This window comes from Pleurodeles waltl, chromosome 5, assembly GCF_031143425.1.
Source record: "Pleurodeles waltl isolate 20211129_DDA chromosome 5, aPleWal1.hap1.20221129, whole genome shotgun sequence".
Lineage (NCBI taxonomy): Eukaryota > Metazoa > Chordata > Amphibia > Caudata > Salamandridae > Pleurodeles > Pleurodeles waltl.
The window spans coordinates 68,982,502-69,008,432 of NC_090444.1; the positions used below are offsets into that span (position 1 = coordinate 68,982,502).

Sequence of the window (25,931 nt, forward strand, 5' to 3'; positions counted from 1 at the left end):
AGTTGGGCAATGCAGGACCGAGTGCTGGGGACCTGGGCTGTGCTGTGCACAAAGGAAGTCTTGCAAAAGTGCACAGAAGCCCTAGCAGCTGCAGTTCAAGCAGTACACAGAATTACTGTCTGGCGTGGAGAGGCAAGGACTTACCTCCACCAAATTTAGACAGAAGGGCCACTGGACTGTCGGGTACACTTTGATCCAGCTCCTGTATTCCAGGGACCATGCTCGTCAAGATGAGAGGGGACCCAGTGGACCGGTGATGCAGAAGTTTGGTGCCTGCCTTAGCAGGGGGAAGATTCCGTCGACCCACAGGAGATTCCTTCTTGGCTTCCAGTGCAGGATGAAGGCAGACAGCCCTCAGAGCATGCACCACCAGGAAACAGTCGAGAAAGCCGGCAGGATGAGGCGCTACAATGTTGCTGGTAGTCTTCTTGCTACTTTGTTGCAGTTTTGCAGGCGTCCTGGAGCAGTCAGCAGTCGATCCTTGGCAGAGGTCGAAGAGAGAAGTGCAGAGGAACTCTGGTGAGCTCTTGCATTTGTTATCTGACAAGAAACCCACAGGAGAGACCCTAAATAGCCCTCAGAGGAGGATTGGCTACCTAACCAGATAAGAGGGGTCTCTGACGTCACCTGCTGGCACTGGCCACTCACAGCTCCATCAGTGCACCTCAGTTCACACACTCCAAGCCCTCACCCGTGCCAGTGCCAGGAACTCCACACACGCTGTCTGCCAGAGCACCTTAGTTCTTGCAGTCAGTACACACTGCTGCTCCAGTACTGGGACCTCGGGCACAGCTCCATCAGTGCACCGCAGTTCACACACTCCAAGCCCCTCAGCCGTGCCAGGAACCCCACACACGCTGTCTGCCAGAGCACCTCAGTTCTTACAGTCAGTACACTGCTGTTCCAGTACTGGGACCTCGGGCGCAGCTCCATCAGTGAACCTCAGTTCTACCCCAGCTAGGTCACTTCCTTTCCTGTACTGTGACCCGCTCACATACAGTTCCATTATAGCACCTCAATTCTAATATTTAGTCCCACTGCCAAGACAATACTGGACCCAGAAGAGCAAAACACAGCTCAGCCAGTGCACCTCAAGTCTTACATCTAATGCCACTGTTTATGGGAACCACCACAGCTCTGCCAGAATCGATCAATTCTTACATTCAGTGCACATTTCTTCAGAGGCAATGCCACTCCCATGCTGGATCCCACTCGCAACTTCACCAGGATACCTCCAGGTTAACACTCGGCAACACTGTCACGCCCATAATAGGGTCCACACATAGCTCCATTAACATACCTCACTTCTGACCTTGTGTGCCCGTTACTGTTCCAATACTGCACCCCACATACAGCTCTGTCAGTGCACCTCAACCCTAACATGCAGCGCCCCATTATTCCAGAAGCAGGAATTACAAGGTGCTCCGTTTCTCATTCATCACCGGCTTCCTTTCTGTTACCAACACTGTCTTTCTGTTATTCCAGCACGGAGCCGGGTCACAGCTCTGTCTATACCCCCAATCTTGATCTGAAGCGCCCCAATGTTGCTGTATTGGGATTCACATGCCTCTCTGCTAATGCTCCTCCTGCTGTTCTGCAGTGCCCCCTGCTGTTCCACACTCTGACTTCTGTTTGAGGACGTGGGGGAGCCAATTAAATCTATTCTTAGCTGCCATCTTTATATGGGAGGGACTGTTTCACGATCTCACTCCGTTCTTTCCTTTACTCTGTTTACTCTCAATGTTTTCTTTCTCCTCCACTTTTCTCTTTCCAGCTCTTAAAATCCAATCGTTAACAGTTTCGCTCTTTCAACTGTTTATTTCTACTTCTCTCCCTTTTTTAAATTACCCCCTTCCTCTTGCTACCTCCTCTTTCAAACTTGCAAAAACTTGATTATTTCTTTCCTTGTTTCGTTCCTCTCCTTTTTCTTCATGAGGTGTTCATTCTTTCACTATTTTTTTCTCTTCCCTTCATTCTTTCTTAATCTTTTTTATTTGCTCTTTCACTTTTTTTTTTTTTTTAGATCTTTCTTCCTTCCTTTCTCTGGTGTTTTTCTTATCTTTATCTGTCAATTCACGTTTTACTACAAATCCTTCTTTTTCCCGTCTGCATGTGGAAGCCCGAAGTTACTTGTCAGGACCCGAAGTGTCAAAGTGGTTTTCTGATTTTGTGTCTGTGGGAAATGTGTCAGTACATACAAGCCCTGGCTCTTTCGCTCCTTGTTTCTCTCACCATCTTTTTTCTCTAATGTTCATTTTTCTCTTTCTTTTCACACTTCTTTCATTGTTTTTTCCTCTTTATCTTTTGTTCGCTATCTTCTTTCCCTTTTTTCTTTTGTCTCACACATCTGCTCTATTTCTTCTTAGTTGTGTTTTCATTTTCACGTTCTTTCTTTCCCTTCTTTCTATTATTTCTTTGCAACCCCTTCTCTTTCTTCCTTTTGTATTCCTTTCACTTCTCTTTTTCTGCCCTATCCGCTTTCTCTCCAATAGCCTAGCTATCAATGGAGCAGCAGGTGCAGTGGCACCAGGGCCCAGAGACCTATGAACTTCACTCAACTCTAATTGCTGCTGTATTTTTCTACTGAAATTTAGGTCAACCATTTTCCTTTCTTACTCAAGGGCCCATGACACCGTTACTACGCCACGTGTCCTCTCCATCTTTACTCCCCACTCCCTCTTTCCTTTCCCCCTCCAATCCGTCCCAAATGATATTTTTGCTATGGCGTTTTGAGCATTACACTCTAATGCCAAAAGTTTATTTCTGATAAAGGTTTATATGATAATTGTATATGTTTTAAGATAGAGGAAGAAGGTAAATGGAAGCGCTTTAGTAAAACGCTGGGCCACTAGAATTATATGGCAGGAAAAGATGAAATTATGAGGCAGGGTTGACCAATTTATGTGGCAAGAAAAGTCCAGTTATGAATTTACAATGCCAATGGCTCTAACTCAAGAAAATGCGAGACCTATTGCATTGCAAATGCTTGTGTTTTTTTTACTGTTCCTCACTGCCAGAATATACCTCTCGGTGACGAACAGTAGAAAAGGTCCATACCACCTTCCACTATAAATAGGGCAGATGATCGGGTGGCTTACCTCCAACACCACGTACTCTGGGAGTAGGAAATAGTTTTGCACCAATGGAATAAAACATTTTACGTTCGCAGCATAAAACTTGCAGTGCCTCTGACTCTGTATTGGATGGATCGACATTGACTTTGGCGGACAGGGTACTCCGTCACCGCCACAACAGAGTGAGTGTCCACCCAACTCGAAATCAGCGCCAGAGGCCCCCCTAACGCGAATCAGCACTGATCTTGCTCCTCATGGGAACAGCCCATCCCGACCCTTGGTCATCTCAGCCCTTCACCCTGTGGCCCACAGCTTTAGGTGAGAAATTGGGGATTCACACCCCTCCCCGAATCCCACTCACTAAGCTATGCCCCTGGATACAGGTGATAGCAGTTCACAGTGTGACGTGCACGTCTGGTCCTCTGATTCTCGTGCACAGTATGCTGTGGGTGTCTGGTCTGTGATAGTTCACAGTGTGACGTGCACGGCTGGTCCTCTGATTCTCGTGCACAGTATGCTGTGGGTGTCTGGTCTGTGATAGCAGTTCACAGTTTCACGTGCACCTCTGGTCCTCTCATTCTCGTGCACAGTATGCTGTGGGTCACAAACAGTTAGGAGCGCACCTGCCTAACATCCCAGCAAATAATCTGCCCCGTTGCATCATGATAAATGTAGTTTCCTCAAAAAACGAACTCAGTTACTTTTAAATATTTCACCTCTAAGTAGGTGCAGCCTTTGCTGTGCATCTCTGGACACATGTGTTTCTGGGTTAATCCCTTCTTCAGCAGAGAACAAATTTGCGGGGTGCTGGAAATGCTGCCATTAATCATCCGGTTTCAATACCTCTTCACTGGCATGCAGTGCCTGCTCCAGAGCTCGTCAGCCCAGTGGCTCAAGGGAGCCTTTTTAAAGTCACAAACAGTTAGGAGCGCACCTGCCTAACATCCCAGCAAATAATCTGCCCCGTTGCATCATGATAAATGATAAATGATGCAACGGGGCAGATTATTTGCTGGGATGTTAGGCAGGTGCGCTCCTAACTGTTTGTGACTTTAAAAAGGCTCCCTTGAGCCACTGGGCTGACGAGCTCTGGAGCAGGCACTGCATGCCAGTGAAGAGGTATTGAAACCGGATGATTAATGGCAGCATTTCCAGCACCCAGCAAATTTGTTCTCTGCTGAAGAAGGGATTAACCCAGAAACACATGTGTCCAGAGATGCACAGCAAAGGCTGCACCTACTTAGAGGTGAAATATTTAAAAGTAACTGAGTTCGTTTTTTGAGGAAACTACATTTATCATGATGCAACGGGGCAGATTATTTGCTGGGATGTTAGGCAGGTGCGCTCCTAACTGTTTGTGACTTTAAAAAGGCTCCCTTGAGCCACTGGGCTGACGAGCTCTGGAGCAGGCACTGCATGCCAGTGAAGAGGTATTGAAACCGGATGATTAATGGCAGCATTTCCAGCACCCCGCAAATTTGTTCTCTGCTGAAGAAGGGATTAACCCAGAAACACATGTGTCCAGAGATGCACAGCAAAGGCTGCACCTACTTAGAGGTGAAATATTTAAAAGTAACTGAGTTCGTTTTTTGAGGAAACTACATTTATCATGATGCAACGGGGCAGATTATTTGCTGGGATGTTAGGCAGGTGCGCTCCTAACTGTTTGTGACTTTAAAAAGGCTCCCTTGAGCCACTGGGCTGACGAGCTCTGGAGCAGGCACTGCATGCCAGTGAAGAGGTATTGAAACCGGATGATTAATGGCAGCATTTCCAGCACCCCGCAAATTTGTTCTCTGCTGAAGAAGGGATTAACCCAGAAACACATGTGTCCAGAGATGCACAGCAAAGGCTGCACCTACTTAGAGGTGAAATATTTAAAAGTAACTGAGTTCGTTTTTTGAGGAAACTACATTTATCATGATGCAACGGGGCAGATTATTTGCTGGGATGTTAGGCAGGTGCGCTCCTAACTGTTTGTGACAGTATGCTGTGAATGTCTGGTCTGTGATAGTTCAGTGTGGCGTGCACCTCTGGTCCTCTGATTCTCGTGCACAGTATGCTGTGGGAGTCTGATCTGTGATAGCAGTTCACAGTATGACACGCCCCTCTGGTCCTCTGATTCTCGTGCACAGTATGCTGTGGGTGTCTGGTCTGTGATAGTTCACAGTATGACACGCCCCTCTGGTCCTCTGATTCTCGTGCACAGTATGCTGTGGGTGTCTGGTCTGTGATAGTTCAGTGTGGCGTGTACCTCTGGTCCTCTGATTCTCGTGCACAGTATGCTGTGGGTGTCTGGTCTGTGATAGTTCACAGTGTGACGTGCACGTCTGGTCCTCTGATTCTCGTGCACAGTATGCTGTGGGTGTCTGGTCTGTGATAGTTCACAGTGTGACGTGCACCTTTGGCCCTCTGATTCTCGTGCACAGTATGCTGTGGGTGTCTGGTCTGTGATAGTTCACAGTGTGACGTGCACGTCTGGTCCTCTGATTCTCGTGCACAGTATGCTGTGGGTGTCTGGTCTGTGATAGTTCACAGTGTGACGTGCACCTCTGGCCCTCTGATTCTCGTGCACAGTATGCTGTGGGTGTCTGGTCTGTGATAGTTCACAGTGTGACGTGCACGTCTGGTCCTCTGATTCTCGTGCACAGTATGCTGTGGGTGTCTGGTCTGTGATAGTTCACAGTGTGACGTGCACCTCTGGTCCTGGGATTCTCGTGCACAGTATGAGGAGACTGCAGGTCTGTGGCACTGCCAGCTCGCCCCCTCCCCCTGTTTCTCCGCTTCTATTCCTGGACGGATGGAAGTGATAGCGCCGCACTGTACATGCCGTTCCATCAGAGACAAACAGCGCTCGCCGGCCGTCGTAGCGCTTGAATGTCTCCTCAGCCAGTTACTGGCATGCCCTCCCGGGGTGACCACCAGCAGTCCCAGCACATTAGCCCCCCTGCGCCCTGTCACATAATGTTCAGCACGGGGTCTTCTTGAGACGCCACCCCCGGCCGCTGCGGGGCATCCTTCACGCTGCATTATAGGCGCTAATCTCCCTGGCGCGTGCATTAGCTGGCTGTCAGTGCAGTACATCGTCCGCACCGGAGAGCCTCGATAGGCCGTAACCCCCTGACACCATCTATTTGTTGTCCGATGCACTGATATATGGCTTACCCCCCTGTGCATCACCATAGCGCTACCTCTCACAAAGCGCCTAGAAGCAATTACTTTCAGAAGTGAACACCACACAAGATAAACACACACGGCCTAGCCTGGCGGCGATGTAAGGGGTGTGCATTTCTTATTAAATGGACCCAAAGAGGGAGGCTTTGTGTACCCCAGAATGTTCTGTCAGCATAGTGAGTCACAGCCGAAGGTGTTTAATGCAAAACAGCCGCAGCAGCAAAGGAATTATGGACAATTGCCATTTCAACATCCAGAAAAAGGTGCATTGGAGCAGAATGCTAAAATTCTTCGATTTTAGACCTCATTACTTTCTGCAAAAACGTATCTAATGAGCAGGTGGCAGGACTTTGTCCCCTCGGAGGTGCAAGGTGTTCTTGAGGAGGAGATCTCGTTTATAAATACAGTATTGGGCCAATTATGCCTCTAAAATCTCATTTCCACTTGCCAGGTTTGGAAGAAAGGTTATGCTTCTTGGAAATGTGCAAATTTAAAACCATGAATAGCATTGATTCCTGGACTACGTGGACCATGAAAATTAGCAAGTCTACTCAGAGCTACCGAATGTTTCAAACCGATGCAAAATGACACCCATGTTTAATTACTAAATTCCAAAACATTCATGGTCATACATGTACACATAACAAACCTCTAATGCATAGGAATATGAGAGTGACACAATTAGAAATGTATAATTGGGTTTCCACATCCTGAATCCTTCCTGAAGATTTCCTCTATTAAATGTTCTGAGCAGGACACTGAACCCACAATCCTTCCATAACTTGGTCTCAGTTTTCTCATGATGCAAAGGTTTGGAATCCATCGTTCCCAAGTTACAAAGCATGGGTTCAGATCATAGGCGCCACCACAGAGACTACCCCGCCACCTTTTGCACAACTGGGCAGAGCTGTCCACAGAGAGGGCAGATCAATTCTTCTGTGGAAGGCAGCGAACCAGAAATCTGGTTTTCTGGAGCAAACAAACTGCTATTGGGAGCACCAGATGGGTCTTCCAACTTCAGCCTCAACCACTGACATCCCTTCTTGGGATCCCAGAAGGCTGAGAGTTTCCAAGGCTCCTGTCTGAGATGAGAATCCGGAGTATCCTTATATCTAGCAGTGTGCTCAGGATCACAGGGCTGCGCCGAGAGAAGGAGGTTGGCAGCATGGCCGATGTGGCACAGCTGAGGGGTGAGGAACATTATAAGAGCACATGAGACATGGGATGTTGGATGGCACCGGCTTGTCTCACCCAGCTAGCGTAGAGGCCCATATGTCATCTTAGAATACTTCTGTAAAGCGCCCTTACACCTGTAGCCGGTTTCGTGGCACAAACAGGATGCTAGTCCATAAGAGAACCTCAGACACCAGCCAGTCGACCTGCTCTCTGGAGGTACACAGTCAGGGCCGGCTTTTGGGCGGTGCGACTGGTGCGACTGCACCGGGTGCTGACCTCAGGGGTGCTGTATTTAGCAATAACTTAGAAGCTTGCAGTTTAAAAGCACCTCCTGAAAAGTTTCTTGTGCGTCCAGCCTTCAGGAAGTACCTCTTGTGACTAATTTTCCTGCTAGGCAGACAGATGGGAGTTTTGTCTGTTGGAAGGTTTGACTCGCCATAAAGTAGCGCAGAGGGTTAATGTGCCTGCTGCAAAGAACAGATCTGTATTTTATGTGATAGCTGATGGGTTAGTAAAGCCAGCCTTTACACAAGCGCTTTTAAAACAAATGAATGTATGTGAAAGGGGGGCTATGTAGAGATGAGGGGCACATTTGCAGGGTGGGAGTGAGGGAATCCGAGGAGATGGTCATTGGGTGGGGCACCAAAAAAGGCTGTCGCACCGTGTGCCATCAGTGCTAAAGCCGGCCCTGTACACAGTTGATGGTAGGCGCATGAGTGAAGAAGTCTAAGCAGTAGGCACAGTACAGACACATTCCTCGGATTCATCGCACCCTAAAATGGGAACCATCATAAGATGCTGGTCAGAAGAGCCAAGGGTTGGCAATGAACATCTAATTAAACCATCTCTAAGAAACTGTGGTGGTCTTCTAAGAAGTGATTTGGGTTCCATGCACACTTGTTAGGGTTGGTCCCGGCGCCTTGAGACCCTCACGGGTGAGTAGCGTGCTCTATAAATTTTTTTGATTGATTGATTGATTGATTGGTACTGGTTCGCTGACTGCTGAGATTCCCGTGGGTCCGTGTGCGGGAATGCCTGGGTGCCTGGTTGGACAGCTCAATCCTCGGAGATCTGCCTCCTGGACTTAGGGCAGCCGGTATTGGCATCCTGCCATGATTCAGTGGTGTTGGATTCCTTGGAGCCTCAGGCCTCGGAAGTGTGCGGACTCCTAATCCTGAGAAATTGTCCGCTCCACACTGGGCTCCAGAGTTTTCTTTGGAGAAACATCTTTGTCTTTCAGATTCCACAATGGAGGTTTCCCGAGTCAAGATGGCGGAATCGTTTCCGGGTCACTCTGCTAGCCTTTGCTTTTGCAATGAGCGAGAGGTGGTATTTGATATCTTGTGTCTTTGATTTCTTGTTGTTCCTCGCTCGGATCCATGGTTTGGCACATTTTTTTACTGCTCACTCTGTTCCAGTTTGCCTGCCTGTCACCTGCTCGGAGATTTTTTTAGGGTTCAGCCTGCGAGTGCATGCACTTGCGCATGCGTCTCGGATGCGAGACACTGTTGCGTCCAGTAGAGGGCTTGGAAGCCCGCCGATCGCTCACCATTTGTTTGCGTGGGACTCTTCTTTACAGCCTCGTAATTCATCAAGGGACGCCTGGCATCATTTACATTCCTCTGTGTGGAGCAGGGATCAAGTACTAATTGATTCAACTTAATTGGTGCCCGTCCGCTGCTCCGATGTGACTGAGGTACTATTTGTTCTTTTTAACTTCTAGCGCCCGCAAACAGAAGGTTTGTGACTGGCTAAAACATGCCCAGCAGGACAAACAAAAATTTATATTTTTAAATTTTTTAAAGCTAACTTTTTTATTTAGCCAAGTCATCTTTTCTCAGTTTCCATGCATGTTTTCTTTTGTTTTTGCTCAGGGTGCTGTCGTCAAAAGATGGGAACTTGTTCTAAATATGCGAGACCTATTGCATTGCAAATGCTTGTTTTCAATGCAAACCAGTTTTTTGCTTTTGAGCACTAAGGGCCTCATTCCGAGTGACGTGACGGATATACCGCCCGCCGTATTACATGTTTATGCTATGGAACTTGTAAAACGGCGGACGGGATATCTGTCATGTTTCGGATGGATAATCCTCTCTGCCAAACTTGTAATGAGGCCCTAAGTTTCTAGCAATCTGTTTGTGACTACCCTTTGACTCCAGTTTCCCCAGTTTGACACCCTGGATCCCAGTGAGGCAAGAGTCAGCTAGAGAAAGGCCATACCTGTTAAGGTAGACGAGCTACATCCTCTATGGCACGTCCATGGTCCAGGGCGCAACAGAAGGAGACATCAACTCTGTCCAGGTCCTGTTGTCCAATGGATCGAGTCCAAGATCTGCTAAACAACTTGAGTTCCCAGGTACAAGCTATAACTACAGAAAATTCTACACTGCCTGCTTCTTTAACCCTAGTTCAACAAGGCACTTTGGAACCTGTCTAGCCAAGGTTATAGTGGCAGGAATGTGCTCTCAAGAAGACTACTTCTCACTATCATTGCACTGTTACTGGAGGCGTCCAAGGGAACCACAGCTCCTGGCTCCAAAGTGTTTCTTGTCCTCCTTTCCAGGACTTCACCCCAGGGTTGGATTGGTAAGGTGGGCAGTCGGGCATTGCACGATGGGCCGGTGCCTAAGGGTGACCTGTGGCAGTTTTTTTAGGACCTCTATCACTCTGCCCACAGCATGCCATTTTCACTCTTCAGGATATGATGGGCGAGGGAGGGGTTGAGTCTGAGATGCGGCCTCCCTGTGGGCTAGGTGTTCTCACCTTGGCCCCCTGCGGGACCGGCCATGCCCAGAAGCTGTCTCTTTTCTCTGACTCCCCGCCGCCATTACATTCAGGAGTCATTTTCACCTCAGCCCCGTAGAGAAGCAGCAATGTGTTTTTCTTAACCCTTCCCCTCCCAGGCGATCGCCCTGAGGCTACGGTGAGCTGGAAGAAGGTGACTCAGGGCCAGGTGATTTTGTGGCCTTTGGCCCCACCTTCCTGTTGCTGGAGCAATAGCAGCCGTGTGCTTCACCTGACCCCCTCCCCATCACAATTCCCTAAAAATTAGTCCAATGAGACGAAGCAAATAGTATTTAATTAAAGGGTGCTGTCCAAGAATCTGGTCCACTTTTTTGTGACTGGCCACGCCTTATTATGACCCCACTCTGACCCTGCTTCACCCCTCTCCTAAAAGTGTGTGCCGCCCCCTGCGGCTGGCAGAGTGAATGACCTGTTACAATAATACCCTTCAAGCTGGCACAGGTAGATGCCACCCCTTATTTACGCTGCGGTACCCCAGGCCCAGGCATTGCTTCGTTACTTCTTGTCTCAATGGAGAAAACAGACAGCGCCACGGAAGGGAGTAAGTCAGACCTCTAGGAGCCCTGCTTTCTTTCTGCGATTCCCAAAACTTAAAAGGCGTCAGAGCCGTGGGCTGGGGAGGCGCAGCCGGACCAGTGAGGTGCCCATGTTGTACGCCTCCTGAGGGCAGGAACCCTGGAGGTGGGTAGGCCATCAAGCCTGCCAAAGGCGAATGCTGAGATTGGCTGGCGTTGTTCAAATGGCCCAATCTCAAGGAGGGCCTTTGTGTGAATGTAAGTTAAAGGGGTGAGAGGTCCTGGAATGTGCCGTGTGCCCTCAGAACTGGCCCACCCACCCACACCAGATGCGCGGGAGACGCATCCGCGGTTCAGGGGGGGCACAGGTGGAGGCTGCACAGAAGAACAGCTAGGGGATGAGCGCAGTAGTCTAAAAAGAGGAGCCGCTCAAGATTGTGCCCTTGGGATGCCTCACGGCGGGGCAGTGGGGAGCAGGTGAATGGTCAGTACAGGGGATCAGCACAGGGCGGACACAGCACTTGCAGCCCGGCCAGGCACAAGGGCCGCCCACAGAAGTCTCAGCAGCCAGGTGGAGCCCAGGGGCCGCATAGGTGCTAGATGCCCAAAAGAAGGGGAGGCTATCGCTCAGGTGCTGCCAGAGGGTGTTGTCATGGCAAAGAACTAGAAGAAAACCTAGTGTTAAACAATGTCAGCTATGCATGAGGTTTGTGGTGATCTTGGATTTGTTGTTGATGATACTTGATTTGAGAAAGCCAGGAAGCATGTTGGGAGCCGCCTGAGGTCAGAAAACCACAGGCAGCGAGGCAGGGACAGCACAGAAGAACCGCTAGGATGAGCGCAATAGCCTAGAGGAGCCGCTCAAGTTTGTGTCCTTGGGATGCCTCACGGCGGGGCAGTGGGGAGCAGGCGAATGGTCAGTAAAGAAGGGGAGCACTGGGCGGACCCAGCACCTGCAGCCTTGGCCAGCCACCAGGGCCGCCCGCACAAATCTCAGCAGCAAGGTGGAGCACAGGGGCCGCTTAGGTGCTAGATGCCTACAAGAAAGGGAGGGTATCTCTCAAGGCGCTGCCAGGGGGTGCAGTCATGGCAAAATGGTCTAAACCAGAGCCTAGTGTTACCAATATCGGATAAATCTGAACTATGCATGAAGTTTGTGTTTACCAAGGATTGTTGTTTATGACACTTGGTATATATGAATAAACTGCGGCCGTTATGCACCAAGTGTCTCTTGTGTATAAAGAAAAAGGTAAAGATGGAACTGTCAATGGCCTGGGAGCCCCCAGGGGTACTCGCTAGTCTGGGAGGGGTTATGCTATGATGTCATCAGGGTGAACGGGTGCTCGCTGTCACTTCCGGTAAAATACTCATAGGGTGAAAGGATGATCGCTGTCACTTCCTGGACAACATGTATAGGGAGAAAGGGTGCTTAATGTCACTTCCGGTACAACTGACATCAGGTGAAAGGGTGCTTGATGTCACTTCCGGTACAACAGGCACAGGTTGAAAGGGTGCTTGTTGTCATTTCCTCTACAACTGACATCAGGTGAAAGGGTGCTTGATGTCACTTCCGGTACAACAGGCACAGGTTGAAAGGGTGCTTGATGTCACTTCCTCTACAACTGACATCAGGTGAAAGGGTGCTTGATGTCACTTCCGGTACAACAGGCACAGGTTGAAAGGGTGCTTGATGTCACTTCCTCTACAACTGGCATCGGGTGAAAGGGTGCTTGATGTCACTTCCGGTACAACAGGCACAGGTTGAAAGGGTGCTTGATATCACTTCCTCTACAACAGGCATTGGGTGAGAAGGTGCTTGATATCACTTCTTCTACAACTGGCATCGGGTGAAAAGGTGATTGATGTCACTTCCGGTACAACAGGCATAGGGTGAAAGGGTGCTTGATGTCACTTCCACTGCAGCTGGCACTTTGCAGCATCAACGTCGTTGCAAAATGTGGGGGTAGTGGTGCGGGGGTGGGCTCCTCAAGCGTTGGGGTTCAAGCCTCACAAGTTGCTGCAGCTGTCACGCGCCCCTTCCTCCCCTGCCAGAGCCAGTGTCTGCCCCTGGAGTGGGGACCCTCACTGCTATTACAACGTCTATCATCTTATGAAGGCACTCTGCGCCCCCTCAGGCTGTGCCCTCCTGTGCCAGGACACTTCCTGGAGGTTGCACAAGATAGCCGCCCCCAGAGGGAGCGGCAGGGTGGGGGCCAGACAGGGGGGGCAGGTGGATATGGAAGTGGGAGCATCATAGGGAACATAAGGTAATGCCTACACTTGGGGGTAAACTGAGGTTACAAATATGCTCCATGTGAAAGAACCACAGACAGAAACAAGCATTGGCAAAGTCAACAGGTCTGGCGTATCCTGTGTTGGCATATCAAAGTCAGAGGTATTGGCTGTGTCAAAGCTGGCATATCAGTATATACTGAGTGCTCCAGCGTGCCCTGGTTAAAACTTTAAAAAAGCATGCTGCGGTGAAAAATTCAAAGCGAAACAGTTTGTTTTCTGCAAACAAATGTATGCCATGAAGGTGGTTACTTACAAGGGTAAGGATACACATGTATGCGTACTCACATGTATATTTACTATTGCACCTAGGTGTAACTCTACACTTTTGTGCTGGTTGCCATATCCAAGTCTACACTTACACTTAATTGTAGATGTAAATGTTTGGACCCCCTGTGGAGCATCCAACATCAGGATTTATCAGACTAAGGACCTGATTTAAGCCAAAATGGTGCAGTACGGAGCTGCACCTAAAAATGCTCCACTTTTGAAATGCAGGGATGCACCGTATTTACAGAATACGACACAGCCCTGCATTTCTCACTGCTCCGGTGCTAAATTAAGCTGCCTTCGCCAACACAGGCATCCTTGCACCGTAGTGCAAGGGTGTCTGCATTGAGGGGATAGATTGTTTCTGTGCAGGAAGTTGTCCTGCACATTAACAATCTTAAACCTTTATTTCATATTATCTTACATATAAACAGACCCCACGGGGTCAGTGAGCCACTACCCTGACCCCTTTCTTTTATTTCCAGCCCCCATTTCAGCCCTGTGGACCGTTTTCCAATGAAACAAAATGGTGGCCGCAACTTTCCTGACACATTGCGCCCAGCCAATCAGGATCTTTCTTTAGCTCATGAGTCTGCAGATCGATATGCGGAGGATCCACAGATTATCCACGTGCCCAGATATCTATATTATTTTCCCTTCAAATTCTCTAAAACCACAAAATGGATTTACACCAAATCACACAAAGTGTGCTTTCTGGACCAACATTTCTTTCTGGCAAATTTGGTGTAAATTCGTTCACTAGTTCGGGCTGTAGTCATGTTCAAAATCCCTATGCAAAAATGAATGAGAAAAACACATTTTGGGACACTCCCCCTTTTTTCGCAGCCACCTCTTGACAGATTACCTCTACATTTTCCAGCAAGCAGCTGACTGACCAAAGTATAATTTTTGAAAATTTCGTGAAGATTCACTTTGGCTCTTTCATGGAAAGTTTTGTGCTGATCTGTCAAGCAGGGGCCAAGAAAAAAGAAGGAATCCCATAACATCAGTTTCCTAATTTAAATTCCTACTGCAAACGTTGCATTACACAAAAAAGGTTGAATGGAATTATACCAAATTTGGCAGAAAGTTAAAACTTTAATCAGAAAGCATGCTGTGCATTATTCATTATTTGGTGTAAATATATTAATTCGTTTTTGAGAAAGGAAGCTTTCACAGTGACATTGTACCATGGTGGTGAAGCTTGTGGTGTGGATACTGCAGGAGTACCGGGGTACCTGGAAAAAAAAGAGAAAAAAGAAAAGAAAATGTGTGTTGGGGGCCGTTGGGATTTAGGTGCCTGTGCCCAACCTCCCTTTGAGCATGACCATAGGCTGTGCACAGCAGGTGGTTTGGTGACTGTGGCGGGTTAAACAATAGTTTTTATCACAATGCAACACCAAACTTTACTGTCTCTTTAACCTTTCTTTTTTCAGTGCATTTGTGAGGTTTTTAATGTCAGGTAAGGTTGTATTACCATAGCGAACCGTAGGATCGTTTTAATCTTTGTATTTTCCTCTGAATTGCAATTGATTATCAATGTACAGTAAGATTTTATTACCACAGCATTCTATAGCAACACTTTAACCTCTGGTTTTCAAGTGCAATTCTTAGTTAAAAAAAATATATATATAATAATCTATTTTCCCTGGTTGAGGGAATTGTCTATGTGTGAGGGAAGCTAGCACTGCTTCTACTTAAGCTGTGCCCATTGGCTATGTGTGAGGGAAGCTTGGACTGCTTCTACGTAAGCTGTGCCTGTTCTCTGTATGTACAGGATGCTTGCATAGCTCCTGCCTATCCTGTGCCTATTGGCTATGTGTGAGGGAAGCTTGCACTGCTTCTACTTAAGCTGTGCCAGTTGCCTTGTGTGAGGGAAGCTTGCCCTGCTTCTACTTAAGCTGTGCCTGTTGCTTTGTGAGGGGCAAGCTTGCACTGCTTCTACGTAAGCTGTGCCTGTTGGTTCTGTGTGAGGGAAGCTTGCACTGCTTCTACTTATGCTGTGACTGTTGCCTTGTGTGAGGAAAGCTTGCCCTGCTTCTGCTGTGCCTGTTGGTTCTGTGTGAGGGAAGCTTGCACTGCTTCTCTTATGCTGTGCCTATTGCCTTCTGTGAGAAAAGCTTGCCCTGCTTCTACTTAAGCTGTCCCTGTTGCCTTGTGAGAGGGAAGCTTGCACTGCTTCTACTTAAGCTGTTCCTGTTGCATGGTGTGAGGCAAGCTTGCACTGCTTCTACTTATGATGTCCCTGTTGCCTTGTGAGAGGGAAGCTTGCACTGCTTCTACTTAAGCTGTTCCTGTTGCATGGTGTGAGGCAAGCTTGCACTGCTTCTACTTATGATGTGCCTGTTGCCTTGTGAGAGGGAAGCGTGTACTGCTTCTGCTGTGCCTGTTGCCTTGTGAGAGGGGAGCTTGCCCTGCTTCTACTTATGCTGTGCCTGTTGCCTTGTGAGAGGGGAGCTTGCACTGCTTCTACTTAAGCTGTACCTGTTGCCTGTGTGTGAAGAAAGCTTGCCCTGCTTCTACTTATATTGTGCCTGTTGTCTTGTGAGAGGGAAGCCTGCACTGCTTTTGCGCATGCTGTGCCTGTTGGCTGTGTGTGAGGAAAGCTTGCACTGCTTCTACTTATGTTGTGCCTGTTGCCTTGTGAGAGGGAAGCTTGCACTGCTTCTGCGTAAGCTGTGCATGTTCTCTGTGTGTGAGGGAAGCCTGCTTCTACTCATGCTGTGCTTGTTCTCTGTGTGTGAGGGAAGCTTGCATTGCTTCTGCGTATGCTGTGCGTGTTGCCTTGTGAGAGAGAGACTTGCACTGCTTCTGTGTGTGCTGTGCCTCTTCTCTGTGTGCGAGGGAAGCTTGCACGGCTTCTGCTTATACTATGTCTCTTCTCTGTGTGAAGGAAGCATGCACTGCTTCTGCTGTGTCTGTTCTCTTTGTGTGAGGAAAGTGGGCACTGCTTCTACTTATGCTGTGCCTGTTGCCTTGTGAGAGGGAAGCCTGCACTGCTTCTGCGTATGCTGTCCCTCTTAGTGCGTGAGGGAAGCTTGCACTGTTTCTGCTATGCCAGTTTTCTGTGTGTGAGGGAAGCTTGCACTGTTTCTACTCATGTTGTGCTTGTTTTCTGTGTGTGAAGGAAATACACACTGCTTCTGCTATGCCAGTTTTCTGTGTGTGAGGGAAGCTTGCACTGTTTCTACTCATGTTGTGCTTGTTCTCTGTGTGTGAAGGAAATACACACTGCTTCTGCTCTGCCAGTTTTCTGTGTGTGAGGGAAGCTTGCACAGCTTCTGCTGTACCTGTTTTCTGTGTGTGAAAGAAGTACAGACTGCTTCCGCTGTGCCTCTTCTCTGTGTGTGAGGGAAGCTTGCAGTGTGTCTGCATATGCTATACATCCTCTCTGTGTGTGAGGGAAGCTTGCACTGCTTATACTCATGCTGTACTTGTTCTCTGTGTGTGAAGGAAGTATGCACTGCTTCTACTCTGCCAGTGTTTTGATTGTGAGGGAAGCTTGCACAGCTCCTGCTGTGCCTGTTGTCTTCTGAGAGGGAAGCTTGCACTCCTTCTGCATATGCTGTGCCTGTTCTCTGTGGGTGAGAGAAGTATCCACTCCTTCTGCCTATGCTGGGTGCTTGTTGTCTGTCTGTGAAGGAAATTCACACTGCTTCTGCTGTGTTTGTTGTTTGTGTGAAGAAAGCTTGCACTGCTTCTGCTGTGCCAGTTCTACGCGTGTAAGGGATGGTTGCACTGCTTCTACTTGTGCTGTGCCCGTTCTGTGTGTGAAGGAAGTACGCACTGCTTCTGCTCTGCCAGTTCTCTGTGTGTAAGGGAAGCTTGCACAGCTCCTGCTTATGTTGTGCCTGTTGTCTATGTGAGTGGGATGCTTGCACATCTCCTGCTTATGCTGTGCCTGTTGTCTGTGTGTGTAGAAGGTTTGCACTGCTTCTACGTATGCTGTGCCTCTGCTCTGTGCGTGAGGGAAGCTTGCATTGCTCCTGCGTATGCTTTGCCTCTTCTCTGTATGTGAAGGAACATTGCAATGTTTATGTGTATGCTTTGCCTCTTCTCTGTGTGTGAAGGAAGCTTGCATTGCCTCAGCTGTGCCTGTTCTCTGTGTGTGAACGAAGCTTGCACTGCCTTTGTTGTGCCTCTTCTCTGTGTGTGAAGGAATCTTGCACTGCTTCTCCTGCGCCTGCTCTGTGTGTGTGAGCTCCTGCTTATGTTGTGCTTGTTGTCTGTTTGTGAGTAAAAATAATACTGCTTGTACGTCTGCTGTGCCAGTTCTGTGTATATGAAGGAAGTATGCACTGCTTCTGCTGTGACAGTTCTCTGTGTGTGAGTGAAGCTTGCACTGCTTCTACTTGTGCTGTGCCTGTTCTCCCGGTGTGAAGGACGTATGCACTACTGTATATGCTGTGCCCCTTCTTTGTGTCTGAAGGAAGCTTGCACTGCTTCTGGTTATGTTGTGCTTGTTGATTTTTAGTGAGGGAAGCTTGCTCTGCTTCTGCTGTGACAGTTCTGTGTGTGTGAAGGAAGTATGCACTGCTTCTGCTGTGACAGTTCTTTCTGTGTGAGGGAAGCTTGCACTGCTTCTACTTGTGCTGTGTCTCTGTGTGTGAAGTAAGTACGCAATGCTTCAGTGTATGCTGTGCCTCTTCTCTGTGTCTGAAGGAAGCTTGCACTGCTTCTGGTTATGTTGTGCTTGTTGATTTTTAGTGAGGGAAGCTTGCTCTGCTTCTGCTGTGACAGTTCTGTGTGTGTGAAGGAAGTATGCACTGCTTCTGCTGTGACAGTTCTTTCTGTGTGAGGGAAGCTTGCACTGCTTATGCTGTGACAGTTCTTTCTGTGTGAGGGAAGCTTGCACTGCTTCTACTTGTGCTGTGTCTCTGTGTGTGAAGTAAGTACGCAATGCTTCAGTGTATGCTGTGCCTCTTCTTTGTGTCTGAAGGAAGCTTGCACAGATTCTGGTTATGTTGTGATTGTTGATTTTTAGTGAGGGAAGCTTGCACTGCTTCTGCTGTGACAGTTCTGTGTGTGTGAAGGAAGTATGCACTGCTTCTGCTGTGACAGTTCTTTCGGTGTGAGGGAAGCTTGCACTGCTTCTGCTGTGACAGTTCTTTCTGTGTGAGGGAAGCGTGCACCGCTTCTACTTGTGCTGTGTCTCTGTGTGTGAAGTAAGTACGCAATGCTTCAGTGTATGCTGTGCCTCTTCTCTGTGTCTGAAGGAAGCTTGCACTGCTTCTGGTTATGTTGTGCTTGTTGATTTTTAGTGAGGGAAGCTTGCACTGCTTTTGCTGTGACAGTTGTGTGTGTGTGAAGGAAGTATGCACTGCTTCTGCTGTGAAAGTTCTTTCTGTGTGAGGGAAGCTTGCACTGCTTCTACTTGTGCTGTGTCTCTGTGTGTGAAGTAAGTACGCAATGCTTCTGTGTATGCTGTGCCTCTTGTCTGTGTCCGAGGGAAGCTTGAACTGCTTCTGGTTATGTTGTGCTTGTTGTTTGTTGGTGAGTGAAGCTTGCACTGCTTCTACTTGTGCTGTGCCTGTATACTGTGTGTGAAGGAAGTATGCACTGCTTCTGCTGTGCTAGTTCTCTGTGTGTGAGGGATGCTTGCACTGCGTCTACTTGTGCGGTGCCTGTTTATTGTGTGTGAAGGAAGTACGCACTGCTTCTGCTGTGCCAGTTCTCTGTGTGTGAGGGAAGCTTGCACCTGTATTGAACATCTAGGAGTAAAGGACGTTTGCATTGCTGCTGCCTGAGCCGTACAATATGTGTGTGAATAGACATACACCACGCGTGGCCTTGCTGTATCTTATGCGTGTATTGGAAACTTACATTTATGTTGTGACATGTACAATTTTTGTGGGCATGTAGAAAACTCAGGTTATATTGATGGGAATTCATGAATGTTTAAGGTTGCTCCATTGTGTGCGCTTGTGGTTCTTGGAAGGGCCATGTTGTTCACAGAGGTGACATTCATGCCTGATCTCTTCACCCTTACAGGCCTCCAACCCACTGTGGCAGTCACGAGGTTCGACTACGGTGTCCTCAGGGGGCCGCTTCCGGTGCCCATCCTGTCGCCACGAGGTGGTCCTGGACCGGCATGGGGTCTACGGGCTGCAGCGGAACCTCCTGGTGGAGAACATCATCGATATCTACAAGCAGGAATCCTCCAGGTGAGATCCACCACCTGCGCGGAGCCTGTGGCCATGTCTGTGTCAATCAGTCTATAAGACTGCCTGTTTATTATTATATATTTTTTGTAATTCTTTTTTATTGTTTTATGAGAACAAAACCATGGTACCGGTACAGTACACATTTGCATTACACTTTGCTGGATGGTGAATTTAGGGCGTGATTTAGAATTCGGTAGACGGGTTACTCCGTCATATCCCGTCCGCCGAAATCGAAATCCGATTATATCCTATGGGATTTAGATTTCGGGGGAAGGGATATCCGTCCCTGTTGTGACAGAGTAACCCATCCGCAGAGTTCTAAATTAGGCCCCTAGTCTGTTTCCGGGAGATGTCAGGTGACCATTTTTTAAACCCTCTGCCTGTCGATTCTTGAAATTAATCAAACTGTGTCAGGGACCCAAGTCTCCAGAGCTAGAGTCGCAAATAATATACAACAGATACGAGGTGGTCCTCACCCTCTGCTCCCGTTCAGCACTGTGGAACGTACCATCCTTCAGATCCACTTCAATGACCCAAGATTAAGTTCCCTGTGCCACAGATTCCTGCTGATTCCTAGCTTTTATTGATAAAAGCTCTTGCATCCATACACATAGCACATATGTACGTCCTCTAACATCCACAATAAAAAGAAAAGCACATTTAAAATTTTGACATTAACTCTGGTGCGTCCTGTGGCAGTCTGCTGGGATCCATCTGAAGATGTTCCTAAGTTTGCGGAGTGTGTGCCAGCAGGAGGAGGTGACTGAGTTTACCTGGCGGGTCATGGATAGGGAGGAGTCCAGGATGATGCCTAGGTTGCAGGCGTACTCAGTCAGTGCAGGGGGGCACTGAGGGATGTGGGCCACCAGGAGTCGTCCCAAGCTGAGGTGGCACTTCCGAAGGCGATGAGCTCAGTCTTGTTGGAGTTAAGCTTCAGGCAACTTTCTCTCATCCAGGTGGCGATGGCTTCCATTCATGAGTGGAAGTTCCTTTTGGCCGTGTCTGGGCCTTTAGTGAGGGAAATGATGAGTTGTGTGTCATCAGCATATGACGTGATGTTCATTCTGTGGCATCTCACGATGGCTGCGAGAGGGGCCATGTATATGTTGAACAGTGTGGGACTCAGTGACGATCCTTGGAGGACTCCGCAGTTGACTCCTGTGGATCTAGATGTGTAGGGTGGGAGTCTGACACTGTGAGTCCTCCTGGAGAGGAGCAGTTCATCGTGTTTCAGAGCTCAGGCAATGGATGTGCTGACACTGATGTATATGTGATGTGGGCAGGGGTCTGTGGGGGCTCTGGAGAGGATGCTGACTGTTTTCTCCGTGGTGAGCGTGGACCAGCTGTGGATGGTCTGGGTGGATTCTGGGGAGGGGGGGGGTCGGTCACAGGTCCTGGTGCCAGGTTTTTCCAGGAGGAAGCTGTCGGCTTGAAAGCATGAAGTAAATTGGTGCTTGTGAGCTCAAACCTTGTTTGTTTCCCAGCAGCAGTGTGTAAAATAAATTAATGCCTGGTATGATGCTCATAGACAGTGCCTAGGGTTCTGATTTCCAACTCCCCTCACTTCTAGCTGGCGGGGGCGATGCTCGTCCACCATAGCAGAGGAGCTGCTGCTGTTGCGCCTGGTGTACCCGAATACAGCGCGCTACAGCACAGCTAGTGACAGTGCCTTGAGTTTGTAATATGGCTCCATAAGGTACAATTCTGGCTTTCCTACTTACTCACATCGTGTACTTACTGGCAAATCTCTTTGAGCCCCATACACAAAGATTATCCTGTGAGTAGGCATCACTTACAAAAACATTGTTGGACTTCCGTGAGTCACATCTATTCATGGTAGAAAGCTTTAAGAAATGGACCCTTAACTTCTGTACTTTTCTAATAGCCTTAAATAAACTAGGAGTGTTTCGGAGCCAGCAAGCCACAGTGGAAGCACTATATGGACCTGTACAGGAATATCTCCCAACAATTCAAATGTACCCTTCATCCCCAAGAGTGTTGATGCATTATTCTCTGTAGCACTGCAGACGTTTTGCTCGTCTGCCACCTTGACTAGTTGGGTGTGGTCAACTTTTCTGACATTTTTCACTGTATTGACCTCTGACCTCTTTCCCTATAGGCCAATCCATACCAAGGCGGAGCAACAAATCATGTGTGAGGAGCACGAAGACGAGAAGATTAACATTTACTGCCTGAGCTGCGAGACTCCTACCTGCTCCATGTGCAAGGTCTTCGGAGCGCACAAGAACTGTGAGGTGGCACCTCTCGCCAATGTCTACAAGCGCCAGAAGGTACTGTCCCCCTCCCGCCAGATGTCTGAAATGGAGTCTGAAATTCCTGGCACAGGGCCTCAGATATGACTCTCCCAGCAAGCAGCTGACATGGGGGTAACAAAAGAACCATCATCTTCACTATGTAGGCCTGCCAAAGTCAGCAGGGCCCCTCCCTCCATGTCTCCACTCATGAGTTTCTTGTTAAGTTAGGTAAAGAGATTCTAAAATCAAAGTTTCACAATACATTTAGTTGTCAAATAAAAGTCCTTGGCTGGTTTTCAGCTAAAACTGATGTTAAATGAGAAAACACAGCCAAAAAGAACAACTGCATTTTAGTAAAACAAATAAATATTTCATATTAATTTAAAATCATTGAACCCAACGAAACCTCATTTTGTGACCAGGTTTTCCTATGCAATCATGTGACTAAAGTATGAAGAACAGCTTTTTGTGTATCAGTAGCATATATGTGTATTTATGTTGCAGTTCCATGTAATCCTGAATATTGTTAACTCCCCTGGGCCCATTTTACCCAGTAACTCTCACTTTTCATCTTATCCTCCTCTTCTATATGTAATGTCAAATTCAGTTCAGTGCCTCAGATTTACACCGAGGAGCTTTAAAATCTAGGGCGAAAGGAGAGGCGGGTTACAGCATTTTAATTCTTTATCAGAAAATCATCCCCAAACAAGAACACTTTGTTCCTTTAGATCTCAAACTTTACCCACTGTCTATTCTCTGGGTAAGAGGTCTCATATGCCATTGAAAATAGTAACCGCTAAATCTATATTATTATAATAATAGCTAAATTTGTCACTTCCTGCCAGAAGTCTCAATACCACTTGGTCAGTTGCCTTTTCGCCTTACAGTGCCTCTTGGTTTGAGGAGTTTTCTCTCTTTCGCATCATAATTGCACGCTAGAATATCAAATGCCGAAAAATCATATTGCAGAAGTTGATATCTTGAATTTGATGTTCTCGCAGGTCACTATTTAAAAGGTGATATTGTGGTATATCACACCCTCACCACGTCGGTGCTCTGCAAAGAGTTGCGTACATCACCAGGTCGTGACTGCTCATAAGGAATCAGGCTTGGTATCCATCATAACTAAGGCTTCCAGTTTTCAGTTCTTACTGATTTTTACAGATAAATACAGAAAACAATCTATTTCCTGTCTGTATTTATTTTTAAAAGGAGAGAAATACAGAAAATTGCGCTACTTGTGGGTCCCTCTCCTTGTTCTCATGAGTTCCAGACAACTGCTAAGCAGATAGACAGCAGGGGGATTTAAAAAACCAGATGTAATTCCCTTAAATACAAGCATAAGTTAACATATGTTTCTATATAATGCTAATATTTAGCTGTCGGTGTAGTGTTTTGTTATATTTGGCTGCTTAATTTGGTCAAAATGTGAAAGGCATCCAAGTAAGAGTGCATGTTTATCAGTTAAATAAATGTGGAAATATATCATTTTAAGAATCCATTTATTCTCAAAACATAAAATAAATATGGATAAACACCAATAAGATGGCCACAAAAATAAATATGGATAAATAATAATAGGATATCCAAAAAATAAATATGGATAAATACCAATAAAATGCCCAAAAATAAATATGGATAAATACAGACGGAAATGTTAAAAAACCAAATGCCACAAAACGCGGAGCCCGAATCATAAATGATTGGCTGATATCTTAAAGTTGATCTTTACATCCTTGTTGCTAGGTTATGAAGGGACCACTTTTATTTTAATTTATTTGTTTAAGGTTTTTATATTGCTACATGTCACCTAGTCCACTTCACGGCATTTGAGCTAGATAAATTCAATTCTCAATCCAGGGGAGTTATTCACCCATAAGTTGTGTAGGGTGGGTTTAGATCTTGCATTCTTTGGATGCTCCATCCTGGAAGTGAATTAGATAAAGGTGTGTTTGAAAAGTTTGGTTCTCAGGTGTTTCCTGAAATATGAGTAAACAGCTTTTGTTCAGAGTCAACGGCTGAGACTGTTCCATAGTTTCTGTCCCTGGGCTCCAAGGATCTTTCACCATCCATTCTTTTGTCTGTTGAAGTTATTGAAGGTAACCATAACCTTTGCCCCAGCTGTCAAGGGTCATAGGCAGTGATGCAATATCCATGCACTGGGTACAAATACAAAAGCTGGTCCCTTTTCAGAAGTTCTGTGTTGGGGAGAAATACTTATAATTCTCCCAGATACTGAATATCAAGCTGATCATTCCTAATTAAAGGCAGATGAAAGAAAATGCCCTCTACCCACAAATACACTCAGCGAGCAGAGAGTATTAACAAAAATCAATCTGTTAGAGGCATCAGTCAAACCCAGGGGGTGTTCCACAATAGGAGACCCTGATGATTACGGCTCATATCCTCATCCTGGACAGCTGTTTCAGCAAGAAGGCTAAGTCGGTCATTTAGAGTTTGGCGAGTGGGAGCGCTGCTGCAAGGCGGTGGGGCCCCCACCCCACTAACTCACACACTCCGCACTCTACCTAGAGTCGAGGAAGATGTTGGCTTACACCGGCAGAACCACAGCTGGTTCCACATGTACAAACCTTTGACCTGATGGCCACCCACCACTGGGCCAACAGATCAAAGGTGGGGGTGTCAGTTGTCACTGATTTTCACTGCCCACGTAGAGGAAATGACAATGATACTAATGTGCAAGGAGAAAACTCTCTACACCCTACAACAATTGTTCTTTTTTGTTTTTTAAGCAACAAACTCGTGCTTTAGGATTTTTTTCTTGAAAACAAACTTTGAGAGGATGTGGCATAAGAGCTTGAACTGCCGACTTTGGAGCTGGGGTAACCAGGTTCGAGCCTCAGCATCCTGTTATTCTGGGCAAATCAGTTAATTTTCCAGGGCCTACAATTCAGCACCTTAAAACCCTCACTGGTGATTTGCTGTGCTTTACAAATCCTGGGTTTATTTGGCTAGCAGATCCATCTAACATGATGGGCCCTCTGCAAAGTTCATTGCTTCTTGGCTCTGCTCAAGGCGCGGCGATCTATGCCTACCTGGTGGGCATCTATAACTACCAGGGGTGGTTCTCTGCCAGGTCCGAGCCGAGGACAAACTCTCCCACTGCGTGGTGCCCTCCCAACTCTACCTGAGCCTGAAAAGTTTGACCAATGCTCATTACCACAATATACTTTTCCTCATTGGGGACACAGAGAATTAATTGTTGAGAGTAATTCCATATGGATCATCTCTTCTATCACATGTACAGAGTTGCTTCTGGTGCTGTCCTAGGGGCTTTAAAACTCCAATCTTCATATTAGGGAGTTTAACATGGAATTCAAGGCCATGTGTTTAATCTTTCCAAATTTTAAGTAGCATATTGACCTATCAGTTGAGTTTTACTCTCTTTTATAGCACATGTTTGCCTTTCTGTAGAGTTGGTCTCCTCCGCCAAGATCTTTGCTTGTCCTTATCCCTTGCACTGTCCTATAACACAAACCATACAAAGATAATATCTTATGTTTAATTATATTAAAGTTCATTGAATAAAATGTAAACCAGAAACATTGGAGCAAATGGACAATGCACACAACTTTCAACGTGGAATGCACCCAATACCGAGGAGTCCCAGTGATGAGAGTGGAATACCTGCAGCTTGGCAGCCAATGGTGACCTTCCCTGGTGAACGGTCCTGGCTCCTTTGTTTGTCCTGGATCTTACCTCTCCTTCTCGAACACAAGCAACTCCAGATGTTTGGATGTTGTCAGCCTCACCGAGTCCCATGCGGGTGGTGCAGTTAGAGAACTATGGCAATGTATGCTTCAGGTCCTACATCTGGGCACATCCGTCACACCTGAGGTTACTCCGGGTTTAAATTACACACATACAAATCTCAAAGGCTCATTTCCCTGAGATAATGTTTTTTTTTTAGATAATTCATCTCCATGCTTGAATTGAGTTGTTTTCCTGTTGACCCTGGGGCTCATTCTTAGTTCTGGGTGATGTTCTGGTGTGGACTTGGTCTCGTTTCCTGCTGAACTGACCCATTTTGTCCCCCCTCCCGCAGAGCGAGCTGAGCGATGGCATCGCCATGATGGTGGCCGGCAACGACAGGATCCAGGCGATCGTCTCACAGATGGAGGAGATCTGCAAGACCATCGAGGTAAGCCAAGCTGACGGGCGTGTGGGCAGCCAGAGAAGGGGCCT

General features: G+C 47.3%; 1 protein-coding gene across 4 annotated transcripts in view; it reads left to right on the plus strand.

Annotated features, from left to right (window-relative positions):
* TRIM54 (tripartite motif containing 54) overlaps positions 1 to 25,931 on the plus strand; it is a 192,502-nt gene that overhangs the window by 56,804 nt on the left and 109,767 nt on the right. For 3 of the 4 annotated variants that reach the window (XM_069233587.1, XM_069233590.1, XM_069233588.1), the window contains exons 2-4: positions 19,298 to 19,470; positions 21,590 to 21,761; positions 25,792 to 25,887. In XM_069233587.1, the coding sequence (XP_069089688.1) occupies positions 19,298 to 19,470; positions 21,590 to 21,761; positions 25,792 to 25,887 (441 nt within the window). Of the gene's footprint in view, positions 1 to 4,825; positions 4,943 to 19,297; positions 19,471 to 21,589; positions 21,762 to 25,791; positions 25,888 to 25,931 lie in introns of those variants that run through there. The other variant, XM_069233589.1, reaches the window with a different exon arrangement.